We start from the raw sequence: 21,515 nt of genomic DNA on the forward strand, positions 1-21,515 counted from the left end.
TTGCCCAGTTTTTTGGCAGTGTAGGGAACAGGAGGGTGAGTTGCTTAATGTTCTTAGAGAATATAAGGCAGCTATTGGGTGAATAATAGCGGACATAAAGGGAATAAGCCCTACTTGTATGCATCGTATTCATCTTGAAGAAAATGCAAAAACATCGGGTGAAATGCAAAGGAGGCTTAACCCTAACCTGAAAGAGGTCGTTCGCCCAGAGGTGCTTAAATTGTTAGATGTTGGTATCATTTACCCCATTTCAGATAGCACATGGGTCAACCCAATTCAAATTGTTCCCAAAAAGTCTGGGATTACGGTGAAAAAGAAATAATGATAATGAGTTAGTGTCAACCCATATGACTACGGGTTGGCAAGTTTGTATTGATTACCGTAAACTGAACCTGATCACAAGGAAGGATCACTTTCCTCTTCCTTTCATAGACTAGATGTTTAAGAGATTGGCAGAGCATAGCTGCTATTGTTTCCTGGATGGTTATTCCGGGTATAATCAGATTCCCATTGCTCCCGAGGATTAAGAGAAAACTACATTTACATGTCCTTTTGGTACATATGCCTATCAGCATTTGCCATTTGGGTTGTGTAATACGCCTGCTACTTTCCAACGATGCATGATAAGTATTTTTTCAGACATAGTTGAGCGTCTCCTCGAGGTTTTCATGGATGATTTTTCAATTTTTGGCTCTTCATTTGATGAATGTTTATACCATCTATCTTTTGTCTTGGAAAGATGTAAAAAACCGAACCTGGTATTGAATTGTGAAAAGTGTCATTTTATGGTTCAAAAAGGGATTGTACTCGGGCATGTTATTTCAAGTAAAGGCATTGAAGTTGATAAAGCCAAGATTGATTTAATTTATAGTCTTCCTCCACCCCGAACGGTGAAGGAGATTAGATCGTTCTTAGGGCATGCGGGATTCTATAGGAGATTCATTAAGGATTTTAGCAAAATTTCTCGACCCTTATGCAATTTATTAGCTAAAGATGTTGCATTTGTCCTTAATGATGATTGTTGGAAAGCTTTTGATAAGTTAAAGCATTTATTAACTTCTGCTCCAATCATCCAACTACCTAATTGGAGTTTACCTTTTGAGCTTATATGTGATGCTTCTGATTATGCTGTTGGAGCTGTCTTAGGACAACGATTGAACAAAATGCCTCATGTCATTTATTATGCTAGTAGGACTCTAAATGATGTTCAACTTAACTACTCTAGCATTGAAAAAGAATTGTTGGCAGTGGTATTTGCTCTAGACAAATTTAGGTCGTATCTCATATGATCAAAGGTTATAGTGTTCTCAGATCATATAACATTGAAATATCTTCTTTCTAAAAAAGATGTTAAACATTGATTGATTCGTTGGAGTCTCTTGCTATAAGAATTCGACATTGAAATTTGGGATAAAAAGGGTTCCGAAAATATGGTAGCCGACCACTTGTCTAGACTTGTCTTAGAGTCCACAGTGGATCCTTTGCCAATGAACGAGTCTTTCCCTGATGAACAACTTTTAGTTATTTCTCAATTACCTTGGTATGCGGATATTGTAAATTATCTTGTTACAAGTCAATTTCCTTCTCATTGGACTAAACAGGATAAATCCAAAATTCTTGTTGAGGTTAAACATTTCTTTTGGGATGACCCATACTTATTCAAACTTTGTCCTGACCAGATTATTAGGATGTGTGTGCCTGAGAGTGAGTTTCATAGTATAATCTCCTTTTGTCATGACCATGCATGTGGTGGTCATTTTAGTTCAAAGAAAACAACTGCAAAAGTTTTACAAAGTGGGTTTTATTGGCCTACACTTTTTCGAGACACCCATGCCTTTTGTTCTACATGTGATAGATGTCAACGTACGGGTAATATTTCCCGCAGGAACATGATGCCACTTACCAATATTCTTATTGTTGAGATATTTGATGTTTGGGGTATTGATTTCATGGGTCTATTTCCCTCGTCATTCGGTTATATGTATATCGTTGTGGCTGTCGACTATGTCTCTTAGTGGATTGAAGCAGTGCCATGTAAAACGAATGATCACAAAGTTGTGGTCCGTTTCTTGAAAGAAAATATCTTTTCTCATTTTGGTACTCCTCGAGCAATTATAAGTGATGGGATTACTCATTTTTGCAATAAACCGTTTGAATCTTTAATGAAGAAATATTCCATCACCCAAAAAGTTGCAACGTCATATCATCTACAAACAAGTGGTAAATAGAGGTTTCGAATCGGGAGATTAAACAAATTTTAGAGAAAACAGTTCGCCCTGATCGTAAGGATTGGTCGCAACATTTGAATGATGCTCTTTGGGCATATCGTACGGCTTTCAAAACCTCGTTTGGAATGTCCTCCTATAGGCTTGTCTTTGGGAAAGCATGTCACTTGCCTGTGGAATTAGAACATCATGCTTATTGGGCCATCAAAACCTTTAATTTTGACTTGAACAAGGTTGGATCACGCCGTAAACTTCAACTCAATGAGTTAGAAGAAATTCCAAATGAGCATATGGGAATGCAAAAATTTATAAAGAACGAACAAATTTTTTTCATGACAAATCAATTCTTCGCAAGACATTTGAACTGGGCCAGAAAGTATTATTGTATAATTCCAGGTTACGCCTCTTTTCTGGAAAACTACGTTCGCGATGGTATGGTCCTTATCAGGTAGTAAAAGTATTTCCTCATGGAGCAGTTGAGATTCAAAATCTAAAGGACGGGAATATTTTCAAAGTAAATGGTCAACGGTTGAAACCATATTTAGAGGATTTGGTTAATCAAGATGTTGAGGAAATTTATTTGGAGGAGCTAGGTTATCAAGATTGATTAATTCATAGTCCATGGTTGCTTTCATTGCTTGTCTGACTGAAGACATTAAACTTAACGCTCCTGGGAGGCAACCTAACCTTTCATTTCATTTCTTTTTCCTATTTAGTTAGTTCAATGTTTATGGGTAACATTGCTGTAAACCCTCACGAAACTACAATTCATCTACTAGGGGCTACCTAGGGGTTTAAAGGCTTGTTGCATACGCTAAATGCAATCGAGAGTACTTGCGAAAGTGGTATAAGTAGGATTTTATTTTTGTTATTTTTGTTTTGCTTGAGGGCAAGCAAAACTTCTCTTTCAATTTCATTGTCTCATGTGCATTGCATGCTCATTTCTTTTACATTGGGGACAATGTAGATTTTAGGTTAGGGGTGGGAGATTAGGTTACCTAATCAGTATTTTCTTGGTCTTGAGAGATTAGGTTACCTAATCAGTATTTTCTTGGTCTTGAGAAAAAAATTGTGAAAATTTTAAAAAAAAATTCTGGAATTTATTGTGAATTAGAAGTGATTTTGAAGGATAGTCGTGACTTTAGAATTACAAGATACAGAATGTTGGTAATTTATGACTCTTGGATTCAGCTATCTGTTAGATTTTACAGTTAAGTTTGAATTGTTAACCCATGATTAGAAGTTTTAAACATTGATTGAGTCATAATTTCACAGGACACATCACGCTTACACATTAAGGTTTCAGTTCGATATTGAATTATAACTTGGTGATCATTAAGCATAGAAGGAACCAACCTGGGGAATTTGTCCATCATGTTCAATAAGAAGAATGAAAGAAAAAGGAAATACTTAGCTACAAGATAGCTGCCTGTAGAAAGGGTTGGGCGATCGAACTTCACCATAGGTTTGCTCCCTATAGGTGTAGATTTGATTCCCCATGGTTGACATTTGGAAAGAGTTAGGCAACTAGTTTTCACCATAGGTTTGCTCCCTATAGGTGAGGATTTGATTCCCCTCCTTGGCGTTACTGTTTATGGAAAAATCAAAGGCTGGTAGAATGGAAAGTTGATCTGTAAGGCAAGTTTTGATTTAGGTTTTGGTTGTCATGAATTCCTTTGTTGGTTACTAATGATATCATAAAAATTGACAATTGGATGTCTTAATGATTGTAAGCTGAGATTATATTATACACCCATGGAACTCAATGTTTAGAATTTTCTAATCGATGGATTAATACTTAGAACTTGATTATGAAGCTTACCGTGTGCTTAAGTAGAAAGTAATACCCAACATTCTTGAATCTTAGAATTCTAGTATCTGGATCATTTTTCATAAATCACTCGATTCTATAGAATTTGTCTTGTAATTATCAACTTATTTTTCGCATACTTTGCTCGAGACTAACAAAATGCTGGTTAGGAGTTGTGTTGAGGGTCTAATATTGTATATTAGACCCCAGTTATTACCTGCTTTTTTAAACATGATACCGTTTAATGCCCTGCTTTAAACGTGTTTTTGATGCAAGGTGTATTTACAAGCTTGGACTGAAATAGGGTGCTAAAAAGCATGGAATTAACGCTCCGAAGTTACTAAAGGGACAGACCCCAAGGGACCAAGATTAACGGATTTATACGCCAGAGATCCGAGAAAATAGAGAAACTGAAGCTCAAGTGGCCCGAAATTAGTCCAGAATGCAAGATCACAGGGTTCCAACCATTCGTTCGGCTCAAAACTCTATATCTAGCCTAAGGACCATAAATTAACCGTACACGCCAAAAATCAGCCATTGAATCTTTGTGAAAATGGCCCAACGGATAGATCAACCCACAAATCGTTAATCTGGGGCCCACCTGCAATCTGGATATGCCTCAATTTTGATTCCAACTGTTTAAAAGATATAAGAAAAGAGATGGACGGAACGGATTTCTCTAGAACATCACAATGGACCCCACTTCACGTGGATGGTGTACACAGCGGGTGTACACCCACTGTGCACCGGACCAAAAGAAAGGGTCAAAGTCTGTTTGACCGACCTTCTCTTGACAAAAATGAAAATTTCCATTTTTACAGCGTCCATAGGCCGATGGTCAGTTCGCAGTTGTAAGACCCATCCATTGTCCAAATGGACAATCCAAACTGTCGCTGTGTAAGTTTCGTAGCCATCGCTGTTACTTCCGCACCGACTGCATGGAGTGCGGAAACTCTCCACCGACAGCTCCCATACACCGTCTTTCAGAATCTATAAAAGGGAGAGGGCTGAGACGTGCAATAGAGAGAAGGAGATCTCGGCTTGGGGCTGGACATGGAGCAGAGCAGAGAGAGTGGCTGGGAGATCCAAGTGTGGACATGAGTGAAAAGAGATAGATTGGAAAGAAATCAAAGGGATGTGCTTCTTATCAACTATAGTTTTCTTCTTTCCACTTGAATCTCTGTTATATTCCATAAGTTTTTAATTTCTTAGTTAGGGCTAAGATGAAGCCTTTAATTTGAATGATTCTTATTATTTGTTGATTTCATTTGGAATTTATTGATTTATTTTTTTTCTCTATTGTGATTAAATGAAAACTCTATACCTCTCCAATCTATGAGCTCACCCAAAGTCTAGATGTGGATGTTGTTTGGAATCTTATTCTAGGTGTGCTTGTGTCTGACCATGAACATGTTTTCCTACAGAGAAAGAAATAGGAATTTACATCTATTCATGCCTAAACATGGATGGAAAGATGTGATCCTTGAGATTTTTTTCCAATTTCATCTTCTGTGATTCATAATCAAGATATTAGATGGTGGATGTGGATTTAAGTGGTTTGGTTGATTCTTAATATCTATATATACATGACAATTGATGTTAAGGGAAAAATCACTTGTGCTTCAAGGAAATTATACATCTTGTGTGCCTGAATAATGACACAGATTGTGCTTTATTTATTGAATGTATATTAATCTGAATTAGGGTGAATCAACAAGTAAAACAAAAGTAAGGATAATTAGGGGTGGATTCAAAAGTCCTAGTGTTCTCCTTAAGTGAATTTTCCTTCTTGTTCTCAGTTATCTTTCATTGATTTTTGTTATTTTACTTAATAACTAGCTAAACTATTTGTTGGATTAGTTAAGAAGAATCATAAAATTCAAATTGTGATACTCAGTCCTCGTGGGAACGATTTTGTAATACGTACTGTATTGACACCTGATTCGTATACTTGCGATTTTAAAATTAATTTAAATCAGGTTGGTTTAAATAAAACATCACAAACTGAGCGATCAGCAAGTTGTAATGTGGTTAGGGTGGATTTCAATTCACCCAAACCTAACTGTTTGTAGATCGAATAAGGGATCAGATTTACGTTTGCTCCTAAGTTAAGAAGTGCGTGCTTAATTCGATAGTTCCCAATTATACATGCGACGGTTGGGCTACCGGGATCTTTATATTTCTGTGGCACATCTTGATTTAGGATAACACTCACCTTTTCAGTTAAGAAGATTTTCTTTTGAATATTTTGTTGTCTTTTGGTCGTGCACAAGTCTTTTAGAAATTTGGTACATGAAGGTATTTGTTTAACTACATCTAGTAAAGGAATATTGACCTTTACTTGTTTCAACACCTCTAGAATATCTTGAGAGTTAGAGAAAGGTTTTGGTACAACCAACCGTTGGGGGAATGGGGCAATCGGCTTGCCTTGAAGTTCCGGTTCTAATTCTTGTGGAGCAGTGCTAGGTCTATCATCATTGTCCTCTTCCGAGTCCTTAAACTTTTCAACCCTTTTCGGAATGGATTTGTCAATTATCTTCCCACTCCTAAGAGTGGTGATGGACTGAGCTTGCTGCCTTTAATTTGAAGACACTACCAAAAAAATTGAGCAAAGGCTACAGATTAAATATATAGCAATTATGCTACAGATTTAATCCGTAGCTGAAACCTAATTGATCTGTAGCTAAAACCTACATTCTCACCGGAACCTTATTAGATATTGATGGTGCTTAAGGGGCTTCATGGGGCCCATTGGAATATATGTCTTCGATCTAAGCCGCCCATCAATTCTGATATATAATTTTAGTGGATGAGCTCAAAAATTAAGTAGATTAAAGGTCTAACTGGACCACACCATAAGAAATAATATAAATTGAATTTCTATTGTTAATATGTTGTGTGGTCTTCTTACAGTTTTGATTTGACTCATTTTTTACATCAACCATTAAAATAATATTTTAAAATTATTAGACGGAGTGGATAAATAGCATACATCACAGTGGGCCTCACGGTCTTAAAGGGTCGTCCGTCACGCGCCCCTCACCCAAATCGAAAACTCAGTCCACCCTTTTCTCTCGCGCGCGTCGACCTTTCCTTTGCTTTCTCTCCATCTCCCAGGCTCCCTCACCCTCTCTCTCGCACTCAGCCACTCCCTTTTCCTTGCCCTCTCTCGATCTCCTGCTCTCCCTCACCCTCTCCGTCTCTTCGCTGCATTCCTCTCTCTCTCTCTAGCATTTTCAAAACCCCCTTTCGCCGCAAAAAGGAGAAGAAGGAGAAGGAGGAGAAGAAGAAGAACGGTTAGTCTCTCTCTCTCTCTCTCTCTCTCTGTTTCTAAAATCTCTTGCGTTTGGATGCGCCATTAAATTGCAGTTTCCTCATTGTATTCACTAGATTTGTGTTATATTAGTCTTTTACTATAGGTATTTTATGTCGAATCGCTGGCATTTGGGGGTTAACATCATTAATCAAGAAGTAATCCTGATTTTATAAGAATATGAATGGAAACTGATCATGACGCTAGTGTAGGGTGTTTCAGAAGATCTCTGACCTATGCGATCAAAAGGTCTATGGGTATCCACATAAGTCATACCTCAAGCCATATTTGAAAGCAGATTGATGATACAGATTATGAGACCATGCAGCAACAGGGACCTGGGTCTTGGTTGGGTCAATCTAATGATTCAGGTGACGACCCGAGAGACGTGAAGGCTAGGCTCAAGGTATGGGCACAAGCAGTGGCACTCGCTTCAACCAATTGCCTCAATACCTGATTAGTTTTGTATTGCAAATGTTTCGGGTTTTAAATTTTTGTGGGGCATTGAATCCTCTTCAACCCTGTTTAAAACATCTAGGTCTTAGGGCCCACAATGTTGTATATGTAAAATCCACGCTGCATCAGTTTCTATCCTCAATGTTGGGCCTTAATGCCACAAATCATCTAGATCCCCAGCTCATGAGGGCCACACCACATTGAATGATGTAGATGGGATGCTAACCATAGGTTTGTCTGTGAGGTCACCATGTTGTATACCTTTCTACCCATTATCAAACGTAAGAAGCCAGGATAAAGAGAAGATTCAAAGTCAGCCTAAAATAAAATTAAAAAAAAAATTTTAAAAAAAAAAAAAAAACAAAAACAAAAACTCAATGAGGTTGTTTTCTGTTGTTCCTATATCTAAGGGCCACACTACATTGAATGTTGGGCACAAGTCCTTTTTTGTAAGCATTTACAAACAGACACATATCGTCCTAGATACTGTTTTCTGTTGTTCCTGTATCTAGTTGCATGAATTCAATTCAGAGAATCCATAGGGCCTCATGTATAAGCCATGTTTAGTATTTGCCAGGTTTGGTATAAAAAGTTTTCTGGGCCCTATTAGTTTTCATTTAGCTAAGGGCCTCATGTATAAGATTTCTCCAGTAATAGTAATAACATTTGATGTTGTATGTTGTTTTGTGTGTGTGTTTATTTATTTTATAACAATTTTCAATGATGATTAGTAATTGAGAAGTTGAAATTGTTAATAGCTTTAATAACCTCTATGGTTAGTTGTTCTGAGGCAGATATATGACTTCTTCACTGCAGGTTTAAAAGTAGGGCTGATTCAAGTGAGAGGCTTGCTGCTATTTGCATCTGATAGCTTTCTTGAACTGACAAAGTATACTTGGGAAGAAATTCTTGGAAGAAATTGCCAGTACAGATTTTTTGCATGTCTTTGGTTTCTCTTTACAACAGTATCTGACTCCCAGCCCCAGTAAAATTGTCTTGAATAATTTTTTACCAATAGTAGAAATTATAGGGTCTATTCCTCTTTTTATCCCCAAGCTAAATCTCGAGCATTGAGAATACAATATAGTTTTATTAGTAGTTATGTAAAGATAAGCATGTGTAAGGTTTATAGGGAAGCTTATTATTGTCTGATTATATTGCTAGTCTTATCAAATTAGAATTAACCTCCTACTGCCTGAGTTTAATGATTCGAGGGAAGGGGTTTGCATAGCTGGGGCTACTTTGCATTTTTTTAGAGGCAAGGATTTGAATCATTTTAGGTTTCTGACATGGTCTATGATGTGGGCCCAAGGATCTATGTCACATTACGTCCCCTTTCTTGTGTGAAGGGGCACAGCTTGCTCCCCACAAAAATGAAGTGCATTTTGGAACCTAAAGGATTCAAATCCTTTTAAATCTCTAACTCCGAATGCTCCAGTCCACATGCAAAAACTGTAAAATGGCATTGTTGAAAGATTAGAACAAATGTACTTAGAATGGTTTCCCTCAATTTCATATTGATTTTGTACTGATCCCATAGAATGGATAAAAAGGTTCAACTGATGCATAACATCTGAATTTATAATCTTCCATTTTCATTGCTTCTATTTATAGAGAGGCCCAAAAGGAAGCATATTGACCATGAAATCCTCCACTTTTTATCTTCCATGAGTCACTTACTTTATATGGTTTCAAGATTTTGAGGATGGTGAGAAGATGACGGTTTTCACAAGCTTACAACTTCAACCAGTTGTTCTCAACAATGCAAGGTATCCTTTGGATGCTTAACAGCCCTATAATAAAAACCATCGTTCAGAGGGTGACACCAAAGTCATCTCATTTTCTTTTTTCTTTTTTAATGAAAAATGTCAGAGTGATGCTTATCAAGCCACAGGCTGCTACAACCTCCTATTCTCGGGTTTCATTCAAGTAAACAGTGCAATAGCAATGGAAGTTTTCGGGTGGTTGTCTTTTGCTTATATGCTTGTTTGCTTGTCTTTTGCTCTTTTGTTGTCATGTATATTACTTTCATTATCAAGTCACTCTGTCTGGTTCTGGATGTTCTCATGGATACTAATATTTGCATTTCTATTCAACAGGATGATGATTTAGATGAATCGATTTACACTCCAGATTTGTTGGTTTGAGCTAATCCCTTTTTTTCTTTTATTTTTCTCCATAATCTTTCAAAAGGGGGCAAAATCTTCATAATCCATCAATTCTTTTTTCCATATAGATTGCTGATGTTTTGTTGAGAGCATGTCATCTCAAAATTACAACAGATAACAGTTCTATTTTTTTTCCTCCAATGAATCTGTTTTGGAGCAGTTCCATATGTTGTTTTCTGTGTAAATGTTAAGAGGTCAGTAACATCCAAACACACCCTAAATGTGCCGATCCCATTCATTTGGTTCAATTTTTTTCAACTGGGTATGTTTTTATTTCCTTAAAATTTTCTTATGATTACTAAAATAGATTCATTCAAATCTAATGAGCAATCAAAATAAATGTTACTTCAACTGCTAATGGTATAAATGTTTCTAAGCCCATGTATTGGATTGAAGTGAATGTATGAATGCAACCTATATTTTTATGTGCATTTGCAGAGTTTTTAAGAATGGGTCCCAGACCAAACACTTTCAGTTACACAGAACTGAAGAACGCCACCGAAGACTTCAATCCTGCAAATAAGCTGGGTCAGGGTGGATTTGGCACCATTTTTAAGGTCAGTTTGTTTTTATTCTATGTAAACTACAATGATCAGAAGATTTAAATGGTCTAGAGCCTCAGTATGGTGATTGCATGCATGTGGGAGCCAGCTGTGGATAAGGAAAGCCCACTCCCTTATGGAACAATCGCAAACCCTTTGATAGGTAATCTACGAAAAAAAAAGGCAACCTATGAAAAGGTGGTAAAGAAAAAAAAAACCAGCAACTATTCACCTTCAATGGAAGAAAAGACAATGATCAAATGGTTGGGATCTTTGAATTTGAGAGATATTTAGGTCATCAACCATCTTTAATACTGCACTTCCGATCCATGGTTTGCATCACATCCAAATCATTCAATTCCTTAGGTTGAGCATGTGTATGGAACTTGTCATACACTTTTCTACTACTACAATTTCCAAATGAAAAATGCTTGTAAGGAAAACCAATTGATCTGATTTGCACTATAGGGGACATTGCTAGATGGGCAAATAGTGGCTGTGATAACTGACTGGATACCACCAAATAAGGCCCCGTTTGGATACCACCAAATAAATTGCTTTTTCTACTTACTGTAGTAGATAACTAACTTTTTTGTTTAGTTAAACCATTTTTTTAGATAACTGACTTAATTCAGATAAGCAAGTTTAGTTTATGATTAGTTATAAATAACTTTTTACTTAAAAGTACTTAGTCACTTCAGTTTTTTTTTTCCTTCGCTTTTCTACTTTTCATTAGTTTCTAAAGAGATGCATCAGGAGAGATGAAAGAGAGGAGAAGCTGATAAGTATGTTGTTTACCAAACATACTTATCTTCTTAGTAAGTAGAAACTAAAATAACCTACTTGTGGCATAAGTAGCTTAATTATCTTAAGTAGCTTACTATCCAAATGCCCCCTAAATGAGATGAACTCATTTTTAAGTTGCAACCAAATAGGCCATTAACATTTTTACAGGGGGATTGGGAATTTGGTTATTTCCACTAGTTTAAAGTGGTAACCAAACATGCCATCCAAATGCAGCCTTATACCATTATGTTAGTGATAAAATTTGAACAGTGCATTCAATCTATTTGAAGAATATGAACTGACCTAGTGATAGGCCACTCTCATGGATCAGTTGACTGTAGTTTTCAGCTGTTTATAATCATATGATCTTATATAAATTTTGTTTTGGATTGTCGATCTTAAAGTTTTCTTGATCTTTTAAAAGTGAGCAATAGATTGGAGTTTTATGAAGTTGTTTGATTTTTGAGATAGGGGATCAATGAGGAGTTTGTCAACTATATGGATGGTCTAGAAGGCTACATGGGAGGTGCCAATGTGCTCCATGTTAGCAAGATCCATGTTGTTTATGTGGCATGGTCCCCGCCATGTATGTACCATGGCCCAAATATCCTGTCATGAGGTGAACCATACCAGGATTGTGGCCCACCTGATGATTAGACTGGCTTGTTTTTTGGCCACTACACATACATGATGGGGCCACTAAAGGAATGGCCTGGACCTTGCACCCACATGCCAGCATTGGTGCATGGGACACAGAGTACAATTCAAAATCCTACTGTAACAGGTAGATGTAGGAGATCTTGATTGTACTATATTTCAATGCTAATGGCTGTCATTTCCTTGCAGGAGAGTAAATTGCATCTAGATTGGCATACCCGCTTCGAGATATGCTTGGGGACAACAAGAGGTCTTGCTTACCTTCACGAGGAATCCAGGCCTTGCATTGTTCACAGGGATGTTTAATGGAATGAAGCTGTACTCAGGTTAGACATGTGGCCAGATAGCCAAATTTTGCGAGTTCTCTCTGTTGCATCTTAATAGACTGCTCATCTCTTCCACATTGTAGTCAAAATGGAGTTTGTTCATTTTATCATGGATATCTGATTAATTGTGATTTGAGGTGCATCTTAATAGATAAGTATAGAATTAGAGTTGGTTGTAACAGCTTTATGAAGTTTGCCATTAATTGTTAAGGAACTATGATATTTGTACTATACTTGGTATGTTATGTAGAACATCTGAGCCATCTAGGTGGGCCTCACCATGAATCATTTGGCATGAAATAGAGCCATTTCACTCATGGTGTAGGTGATCCATCAAAATTCATATGCCAGTGATCTGAACATACGTGCATGTGCGGGCCCCCCTGATGTTATGAGGAACATTCAAGTGTCAAATGCATCTTATAATTCAAGCACAAATGTTACATCTTCCCCTGAGATGATGGAACATGATCTCTACTGTGCCATATAGAGAGGCGTTAATGAAATGATATGGAAATCAGATGCATTGGAGGATGATCAGAAATGTGCAGTTTCACATGCGGAAGAGGGTTTGATGAGAAAAGAATCATCTGTGCTTGGAGAATATGTTGCATCCCTATCAGGAGAGACACCAAGACATCCTCCAGCTCCCCTAGCTCCTGAGGGTAACCTTTTACATGGCGGAAATGTATTGTCAAAATCTGTTATTTAAACTGCAGTATTTGATGGATTTGGTCCGACAAGTTGTGATGGACACGTTTCCATAAAGAATCTAGGTTCCTTGTAAGGTAACAACTCATTGCTTCTTGCTTTTTTTTGAAAATGATGCTATATCTCAGTTTTGTAGTAAATTTTTTGAGATTCATTGCTTTCTTTCCAGGCATCACTTGTTAGATTTGTCAAAACTCGAGTTTTCTTCTGATGATGGGGATGAAGGCAAGACTTCTTTGGGAGTTTCAGATGCCCTTCATCTCCCTAGTAGCTTAGCCGACATACAGGAAAGATGTGATATCGGGAGTTCTATGAAAGAATTCAACATTGACCCGTATAACAGGTGCTTGAAGCTAGCTAATAAGTCACCTAGGAATTTGCAATAACACTTCACCTTTATGTTGTTTGGATGGAATAATACCACGTTTGAATGGGCCCTTTAATTTTTTATTTTTTCAGATTTCTATTCCAAATAGAAACTAAAATTTCAATTTGAAAAGTGGGTGTGATTCTCATGTTTTTCTCCACCCACATAATTGACAACATAAATGCAAGCCATTTGAATGAATGAATGATTGTAATTGAGTGAATGAGTGATTATGCAGGTGGTAATTGAATGAAAGAATGATTATAATTTTTATTAAATGCAGGCAATAGCTACGGATATTGACCGTAGCTGGTAATCTGACAACCATATTGCTACGGATCCAGCAATACTTTTAGCTATAAATACTATCCGTAGCTATAGGTACTTTTGGCTATAGAAATTATTGCTATGGATTATATCTGTAGCTATTGTAATCTATGGCTATGGATTTATCCGTAGCCATAGGTTTTAAACCTATGGCTACGACACCTACGACTACGGTCGTGCTATGGACTAAAACCGTAGCCATACATCTATAGCTACGGCTTTTATCCGTAGCGTTTGCCTAGTTTTCTAGTAGTGAGAGCTTAGATCACTTATTTCGTATTGCAGTATAGGATTGGGGAAAGGTTGGGCTGGAAGAATCCCTTTTTTCCCCCATTGAATTTTTTGCCTCACGCCCTTGTATGGCCTTTGAAAGGTGTTGAAGGGTTTGCAATATACATAAGCTCTTGGTTTTGAATATGTTTCCAGACCAGATCCTCTTGATGTCTCCCTTGGTTTGGAATTTGATTGAAGAAACCTTGAGGAGTAGCAGTTTGTCCATTCCTCCAGCTGGAATTATATGTATTTGAGGTGGGTCCACTGAAAGGTCTTTGGTAGTTGTTCATGGCATTTGATTGCTCATTCAAAATTTCTTGAAAAGCAGGTATTGTTGGATAATTTTCAATTGTATGTATATTACAAGTACAAAACCGCAAATAACTTCCTTAGCCTTATCCTTCTTAAGTTCCATGGTCTCAAGTAGTTTTCTTGTGAGACTAGTCACTTTAGCATTTATATCGTCTTCCTCCTTTAGAATATACATTCCTCCCCTTTCCTTTGATTGAGTAGGCTTAGAAATGGTGGGTTTTGAGGAGATGTGCCATGATTGTGCATTTTCATCAAGTCATTTAGATAGTCCCACACATCAACGACATCTTTGTTCATGAATTCCCCATTGCACATTGTCTTGACCAATTGGCGCACGGAAGATGTCAGTCCATCGTAAAAGAAATTTGTGATGCGCTACGTTTCAAAACCATGTTGTAGGCATGAACTAACAAGTTCCTTGAATCACTCCTAACATTGGAAGAATGTTTCATCACCCTTTTGGGCGAAGTTCATGATTGACTTTCTAAGGGTGTTCGTTTTATGGTATGTGAAAAATTTCTTTATGAACTCTCTTATCATGTCATTCCATATGCCAATAGATCTGGGATGTAGTGAATGCAACCACGTCTTAGCTTTCTCTTTCAAAGAAAAGGGGAAGAGTTTCAGTCTGACTGTGTCCTCAGACACGTCAGGAAAATATAAAGTGGCTATAATCTCGTCAAACTCTTTCAAGTGTAGATATGAACTTTCAGATTCAAGTCCATGGAATTTTAGAAGGAGTTGGAATACCCCTGGCTTGATATTCATGTCTCATATTTTCTAGAAAAACCACGCATGTGGGCGTACTCACCCTTACCAGTTGTAAATAGTCTCACAAAGTACGAGGCAGGGGTGCTTGATGCACCTCATTTTCATGCTGGACTTCTTCAACCTTAGGTTGAGGTTGTCTTCCCGGTTGATTAATGTAAGACCCTACCCCGAGTATGCATTTCGTTCCTCTAGGTCTCGCGGTCCTACCGGTCGAATCCTGGTGACCCGCGACCTATGGATAGCATTTGCAGTCATCCTCAAGTCTGGTCACGTAGACCTAACCGGATCGACTCGAAACCTATGCCATTGCGACCGCATTGGCACTGCGGTTCTAATGCCACGTCTCATGCATGAATCTGATGTGTGCATCTTATGTTATTCAATTTTTGGCCATTCATCATTGCATGGGGCCTGCACATTTTTCCATAGTGGGCCTCACCTAGGTGCCTTTTCCTAGGAAACCTACACCCCTAGTTTACCTAATCCTACCAAACCTAGCCTAGGTAGCAAGCTAGGGAGGCTATCATGACCCTTGGATAGCACCCCCAAGAACTCATCATGACTTTTCCCTCTTTCCTAGCAAGAGGAATGATTACATCTCTATACTCCCTTCTCTCCCTCTCTCTCCCTCTCATTTCTCATTCTCCCATCTCCCTAGCCATGGATGTCCCACCCTTCTTCCTCCATTTCAACCCTCTCTTCCTCCTCTCCTCTACCATCTAACCACTAAAAACCCATCTCAAAGCTTCAAACCTCTCCCCCTTGAAGTCTAGATCCTAGTTGTGGTGTTTTGGAGGCCATCTCTTCAAGGTGGGTGTTCTTCTTGGCTCCTTCTCTCCTTCTTCTTCTTCCCTTTCTTCCTTTCTTTTTTGCTACATGCATGGAAGCATGTAGGGCCCACCAATCTGTGGTGGAGGCCCTATATGGCTCCTAGATAAGGTTAAGGGCCTAGATCATCTATGATTCTAACCATGGTGGGCCATTCTCCATGGACTTACCATGATGCCCTCTCTTTCTCATTTCTTGTATATCAAGTACCATCTAGGCATTGCATGCATGAGGGGAAGGAAATCCCAACCATCTAGCATTTTATTTCCATGTATCTTGCCATGCATGTAAGCCAAAGAAATGGTAATGGTGTGGATTGTGTGTGGGTGGTCCACTAACAACGAGACCACCCACCTATGGCATGTTCTTACTCCTTCTCCTTCCTCTGTAATTTTTTGTATGTTTGCTGATGAGGTGAGGCCCACCAAGGCAGGTCAGCAACCTCTCAGGCCCCAAGCAAGGTGGATGTCCAAGCCCACTTGAATAGACGTCCAGGCCCAACCATGTATGCATGGTTTGGGTGACCTCCAAACCACCCTTTTTATGGAGGTTTGAATGAACCCAAGGGCCTGAAATTTTTTTGATATGTCAAGGTGGACCCCACAAGTTGAATCAGGGCTATGGGCCCTTTGATTATATTGTATGGGCCAAAATATGGATAGCACATGTTGCTGTCCAGATTTCATCCCAATTGGAGTATGTGTTTTGGGTTGATGTTTAGATCTATTTCCAGACCCTTTTACCTCAAATTTCTTTAGGAGTTTTGTAGTGTGTAGACCCCACTTTGATGTGGTATGGGGCCCACACCCTACCTCCCATGATTGAGGCCCATGGTTGGGCCAAAGATGGCTAACTGTCCAGAATTTTCTTGACAACAATGCAGTATGGCAGAAATCACTATATTCACCTGATTTTCTGGAAGAAGTGGGCCACCCCAGTGGACCCCACTTGTTGTCCAGATGTAGGACCACCTTTTCCCCAATTTTCCAAGGGTTTGGGTGGGTCCAGGCCCGCTCCATGTGGTCCCAAACATAGGGACAGCCAGAATTCCAGCAACAACCAGATTTCTGGATAGATTATGATTTCCTAATTCGTAAAAATACTTCCCATACTCAGAAAATTCTAAAATTTAATTTGGAGGTGTCCCACTCTTCCTGGGACCCACCTACCAAATTTCAGGCCAATCGGGCCATTGGTTTTCCTGATATGGTGGCTGGACACCCATGGTAGGGACGTCCAGCAAGGCTGGCCGTCCCCACCTCTTTTGTGGTCCACCATGATGTGTGTTTTATCCATGTAACCATCCATTTTTTTAGTCCCACTTGTGTGTGGTCCACTTGGTGTGGAGTACCCAAGGTGGGTTCCACCTTTAGCCATTGCATAGGGCTGGGCGTCCAGCCTATTGGGATGCCTAGGCCCATGTGGGATGCCCCATGTGGACTGCTATTGGACCTTTAGTCCAGCAGTGTGGCCCACCTCTTCCTAATGATTTAATGTGCTCCCAATGTGGTGGGGCACCTATATTTAGTGTTGGACCACCCTAAGTCCTTATGCAAATCAGATAATCATTTTATTGGGCTCCAGCAGGCCCAGAAACTGGTAGAATAGAAATTCCAGCAACATATTGTAACTTTACATTTCTTTTGGGCTGAGTTTTTAAGGTGTGGGGGCCCACCATATTGTGAGGACCTTGCTGGGATAAAACATGTCTTAAACCCCCCAAATCTTAGGCTTAATTAGTGCACTTTTCAGGCCCACTATAGTTGGGTTTATTTGAGTCTATGTATGTGGCTAGATTGTTGGACCTTTTAGGCTTAGATGGGCTGAAATCTTTTGTTAGGCCCAATGGACCCTTGGGCTATTTTTTCCCATGATATTGTGTTGGAATTAGTGGGTCGGATTACACAAGTGGTTGGGCCCTTGGTTGCCCACCAAATCAACTCTATACTTGGCCAGGTTGTAGGCCCCACCTTCTTGCCTAGAGTATGACATTGCCCATGTGGTTTGAATAGTGGGCTGCCCACTAGGTCCACCACAACACATAGAATTGGTGACCCTTGTGTTAGGCCCTAACTTTCCCTATGAGCCCATAGTGATGCATATAGGTTGGGCTATGTGTGTTGCCCTTGGACCCATGTTTTGGGTAGGCCTTGGGCCATTTGTTGGAGGACCAACATGGTTTGTATGTGGCTTGATGTGACTGCCCATTCTTATGTTGTTGTGTGGGCCTTGGGCCTTGATTCGTGATCGATTAGAGATGGGCTACCTCTTGGGGACCAATTGTGGTTGGATGTCCACATTGGTGGCCCTAAGGTATGCCCTTGGGCTTCTATGAGTGGTTAAAGGCCCACCATAGATCCTTGCTAGGTCTGTTTCATCTATTTAGGCCCATATCATTGTTCTCCTTAGTATTGTGGGCTACCCCAGACTATTGGGCCCCCACTAGAGGATGATTCCTTAGGGAAATTGTCTAAGTACTTGGACTTGGCCCCTTCTTAGATAGGAGTATACTACATCGTACATTGCCACATGGTGCGTCTAAATTCATCTTCATGACCCATGTACATCATTGTATGCTTGGTTGACATTATGTGTGTGGTCATGGTTGTGCCGTTGGGCATTATATGATAGCTTCTTAAAGGAATGAAGTTCCCCTCCTGAGCCCGTTGGATGCTTGGGGATGATGCATGATTGATATGTGTGATTCATGCATCTGGCATTGCATTACATGATATTATTCGCCCTTACTTCATTAGGGTCGATGCCTCCACTAGTACATCGTGGATGGTCGTTATTAGACACCGGAAATACCTCTTGAGCATTTAGGGCACGTAGGATGTCCTTGGGTGAAAGCCCCTAAACCTTCATGGTACCAGGAGATGCCTCAACGATGAGACTGAGTGGAATCATGAGAACCCGAGTGCCTTATACCTTTAGGCCGCATCTCCCACTGTAGCGTGGTCGGTTGAGATGGGGTGTAGCCTTACCCGCCTGAGTGAGGGGGCAATAGCTAGGTTAAGTTTGATTAGCTCGTGAATGGGTCTGCTACTGTCGAGCCTTGCTGGTGATTGGCTGTCCACAGGTGGGTAGTGAGGTCTCTTACGCTCGTTGGGCTGTGTGGCTAGGAGAACGGCAGTCGGCTGGCAGTGTATTTAACCCCGGTGGTTTCCCTATAGTGGAACTGTATATGATTTATGGACTTGATATGAGGACTGGCATGTATTGCATTGTATTGGCATTGGCTATATAAACCTCGTGTGCATCGCCTTGGTATGGCGCCCAGTACTCATATATTACATTGCATAGCCTTGGTACGGCTTACTGCATTTATGATTGCCATGGCTTAGCCTTGGTATGGCTAGTGGCATTGATAGTGTTCATGGCTCATGCCGAGCTTCTGCATTCTCTAATATTTCTTTTCGACATTGGTATTATACACACTTACACTGCCCTCGAAGCTTTCTATAAGCTTATGCACGATTGATGCGTGCATGTAATTCTAGGCAGCCACAGTAGCTGAGGATCAAGGAGCGTGTCGAGGACCTTTTGGAGATTTCCTTATCCTGTATATGTATTTCCCTTTAAGCCATGTACATGTATAAAGTTTAAATTCTTAGTGAATTTTGCAATGTGTTCCTATAGTTACTATCTGTAGTTACTATGTTATGATATTGCGGATGCTCTTATTGGATTCAGACTTATGTTATAAATTCTCCTTGTGGGATCCCAGGATCGGAACTTGGTGAATGGGTGTCGAGAGCTAAGAATTGGCTACCTGTTGCGGCCGGAAGTGGTTATTGGGTTTCTTGTGAGTCCAGTCACCGAGTCTGGGGTGTGACAATTAACAGGTTGATTTGCAGCCATAACCTCAATTAACTCTAAGGATCTCGAGTGGTGTCTAATCCTGTGATGGATAGATAACTTCTCAACCAATCCTCCTTCACTTAAAAGACGTTGAGTGTTATCACGGACCCACTTGGGCATGAAACACTCTCAGCCCTCAATTTCAAATTCTAACTGAAACCTAAAAGAGAGAAAGGAAATAGAAATCTAAAAATAGAAAGAGAGGGAATTGGGAAGAAGTTACCAAATTAGAAGTTCCTAATTAAAATCCTGCAAAATAAAACAAAACAAGTCAGTTTCTAAAAACAAAAATTCTAAAATTGGAAAGTTTCTAAAAATAAAAATAGAAAGTAAGTTGGTTTCTAAAAACGAAAAAAGAAGTTTCTAAAGAATAGAAAATAGAAAGTTTCTAAACAAGTTAGATTCTAAAATCACTTTAGGAAAGTTTCAAAACCTAGAATTAGAAAGTTAGTTTCTAAAAATAAAAGAAACCCTAGAATTAGAAAGTTTCTAAAAACATAAAACAAATCCTAATCTTAACCTAATTCTAAAACTAGCTAATCTTAGAAAAATGCAATGGTTAATCCCCAGCAACGGTGCTAAAAACTTGTTCACAACCCCAAGTGTAGGGTCGCGATGTAGTAATAATCTCGGTGAGACTGAGGTCGAATCGACAGGGACTAATCTCGTGAGTATTCTGAAAGAAACTAGAACAAGAACTAGAAAAAGATGAAAACTTAAATCTGGAAGTATAGAGAGTAATTGTGAGAGATTTAATGAAAAACTTAAGAAAGTCAAAGGTAGGAAACTAAGGTTTCCAAGGATCCACTTGTAAAGATCAGGGAAATCTATGCTTGATTTAAGTCACACGATTGGAATCGGAGTCTCATCCTATCCAATTAGAAGATATCTTGGTAAAATCAAATCTGAACTTCCTTTGATGTAGTTCTCAATAGATGAGAGGTGTGAGAATTGGAAGTGATTCCTTCACAAAACCATGCCAGGAGACATGGCAAACAACAAGATTTACCAATCCCAAAACCAATCTGAGAGATTTGTAAAAGTTAGGGAGGATTCCATCATCCAAACATGCCCAATGGACGATGGTGAACAACAGGATTTCCTAAATTCACAATCTCAATTCATGAATAGAACATACTCAAAGCAATCGCAGATATATTATAATTTGAGTCACAACAAACCATTAAAAATTGAAAGTATTCCTTATAATCAAACTAGAATCAAAGAGAGTTTAATAATAACATGAATCAAAGCAATAGAAACATTCCATCATGCTACAAGCTTCACCTCTTAACCCTAGCTAAGAGGTTTAGCCAATGATAGACATGATTGAAGTAGAATCTCTTAATAAAATTATAAAAACTACTAAGGAAAAGGAAGAAAAAACTCTTGGTGACGATTCCTCAATGCCTTTACTCTACTCCCCAAAGCTTAGATGATGCCTATGGATGCCCTAGGGAACCCTATTTATAGTTTTGCAACTTAAACTGTCACACCGAGTTGGAAAAATTCAGAAACCGTTTCAAATTTCTACACTTTGTGTGTTGTCCGCGTAACCTTAGACTAGTCGAGGGTACCTTTGACTGGTCAAGGATTTTCTCAACTAGTCGAGGATGATTTAATTTTACCGATTTTAGTTGTTGGAGTTCGAGTCGAGGCAGCTCGACTGGTCGAGCCAAGACTGGTCGAGCGTACGCAGGACTGGTCGAGCCAGATCTAAGACTGGTCGAGGATCACGCAAATTCACTTCAAAACTCCGATTTCTTCATTTTTGACTTG

At 39.2% G+C, this 21,515-nt stretch overlaps 1 protein-coding gene and 1 non-coding gene across 7 annotated transcripts; both read left to right on the forward strand.

Moving 5' to 3' along the window:
- The first annotated feature begins 9,672 nt into the window (after window positions 1-9,672).
- LOC131251236 (probable LRR receptor-like serine/threonine-protein kinase At1g56140) lies at window positions 9,673-13,542 on the forward strand. Of its 6 annotated transcripts, XR_009173683.1 has the most exons (5): window positions 9,673-9,722; window positions 10,411-10,529; window positions 12,147-12,283; window positions 12,805-13,071; window positions 13,164-13,542. XR_009173683.1 is itself a non-coding variant. In XM_058251840.1 (2 exons), the coding sequence occupies exons 1-2, from the start codon at window positions 10,380-10,382 to the stop codon at window positions 12,261-12,263; spliced, it is 267 nt and encodes an 88-aa protein (XP_058107823.1). In that variant the 5' UTR covers window positions 10,128-10,379; the 3' UTR covers window positions 12,264-12,514. The 6 variants fall into 6 exon arrangements, 1 of the variants encoding a protein (XP_058107823.1); XR_009173681.1 differs by lacking the exon at window positions 9,673-9,722 and having other exon boundaries at window positions 10,128-10,533; XR_009173680.1 differs by lacking the exon at window positions 9,673-9,722 and having other exon boundaries at window positions 10,128-10,529; window positions 12,774-13,071.
- A 1,116-nt stretch (window positions 13,543-14,658) lies between these two features.
- On the forward strand, window positions 14,659-14,765 carry LOC131252406 (small nucleolar RNA R71). The gene has a single exon (XR_009174428.1). It is a non-coding gene; the product is annotated as a small nucleolar RNA R71 (small nucleolar RNA).
- The last annotated feature ends 6,750 nt before the right edge of the window (window positions 14,766-21,515 follow it).

Source organism: Magnolia sinica, chromosome 7 (assembly GCF_029962835.1).
Source record: "Magnolia sinica isolate HGM2019 chromosome 7, MsV1, whole genome shotgun sequence".
NCBI lineage: Eukaryota > Viridiplantae > Streptophyta > Magnoliopsida > Magnoliales > Magnoliaceae > Magnolia > Magnolia sinica.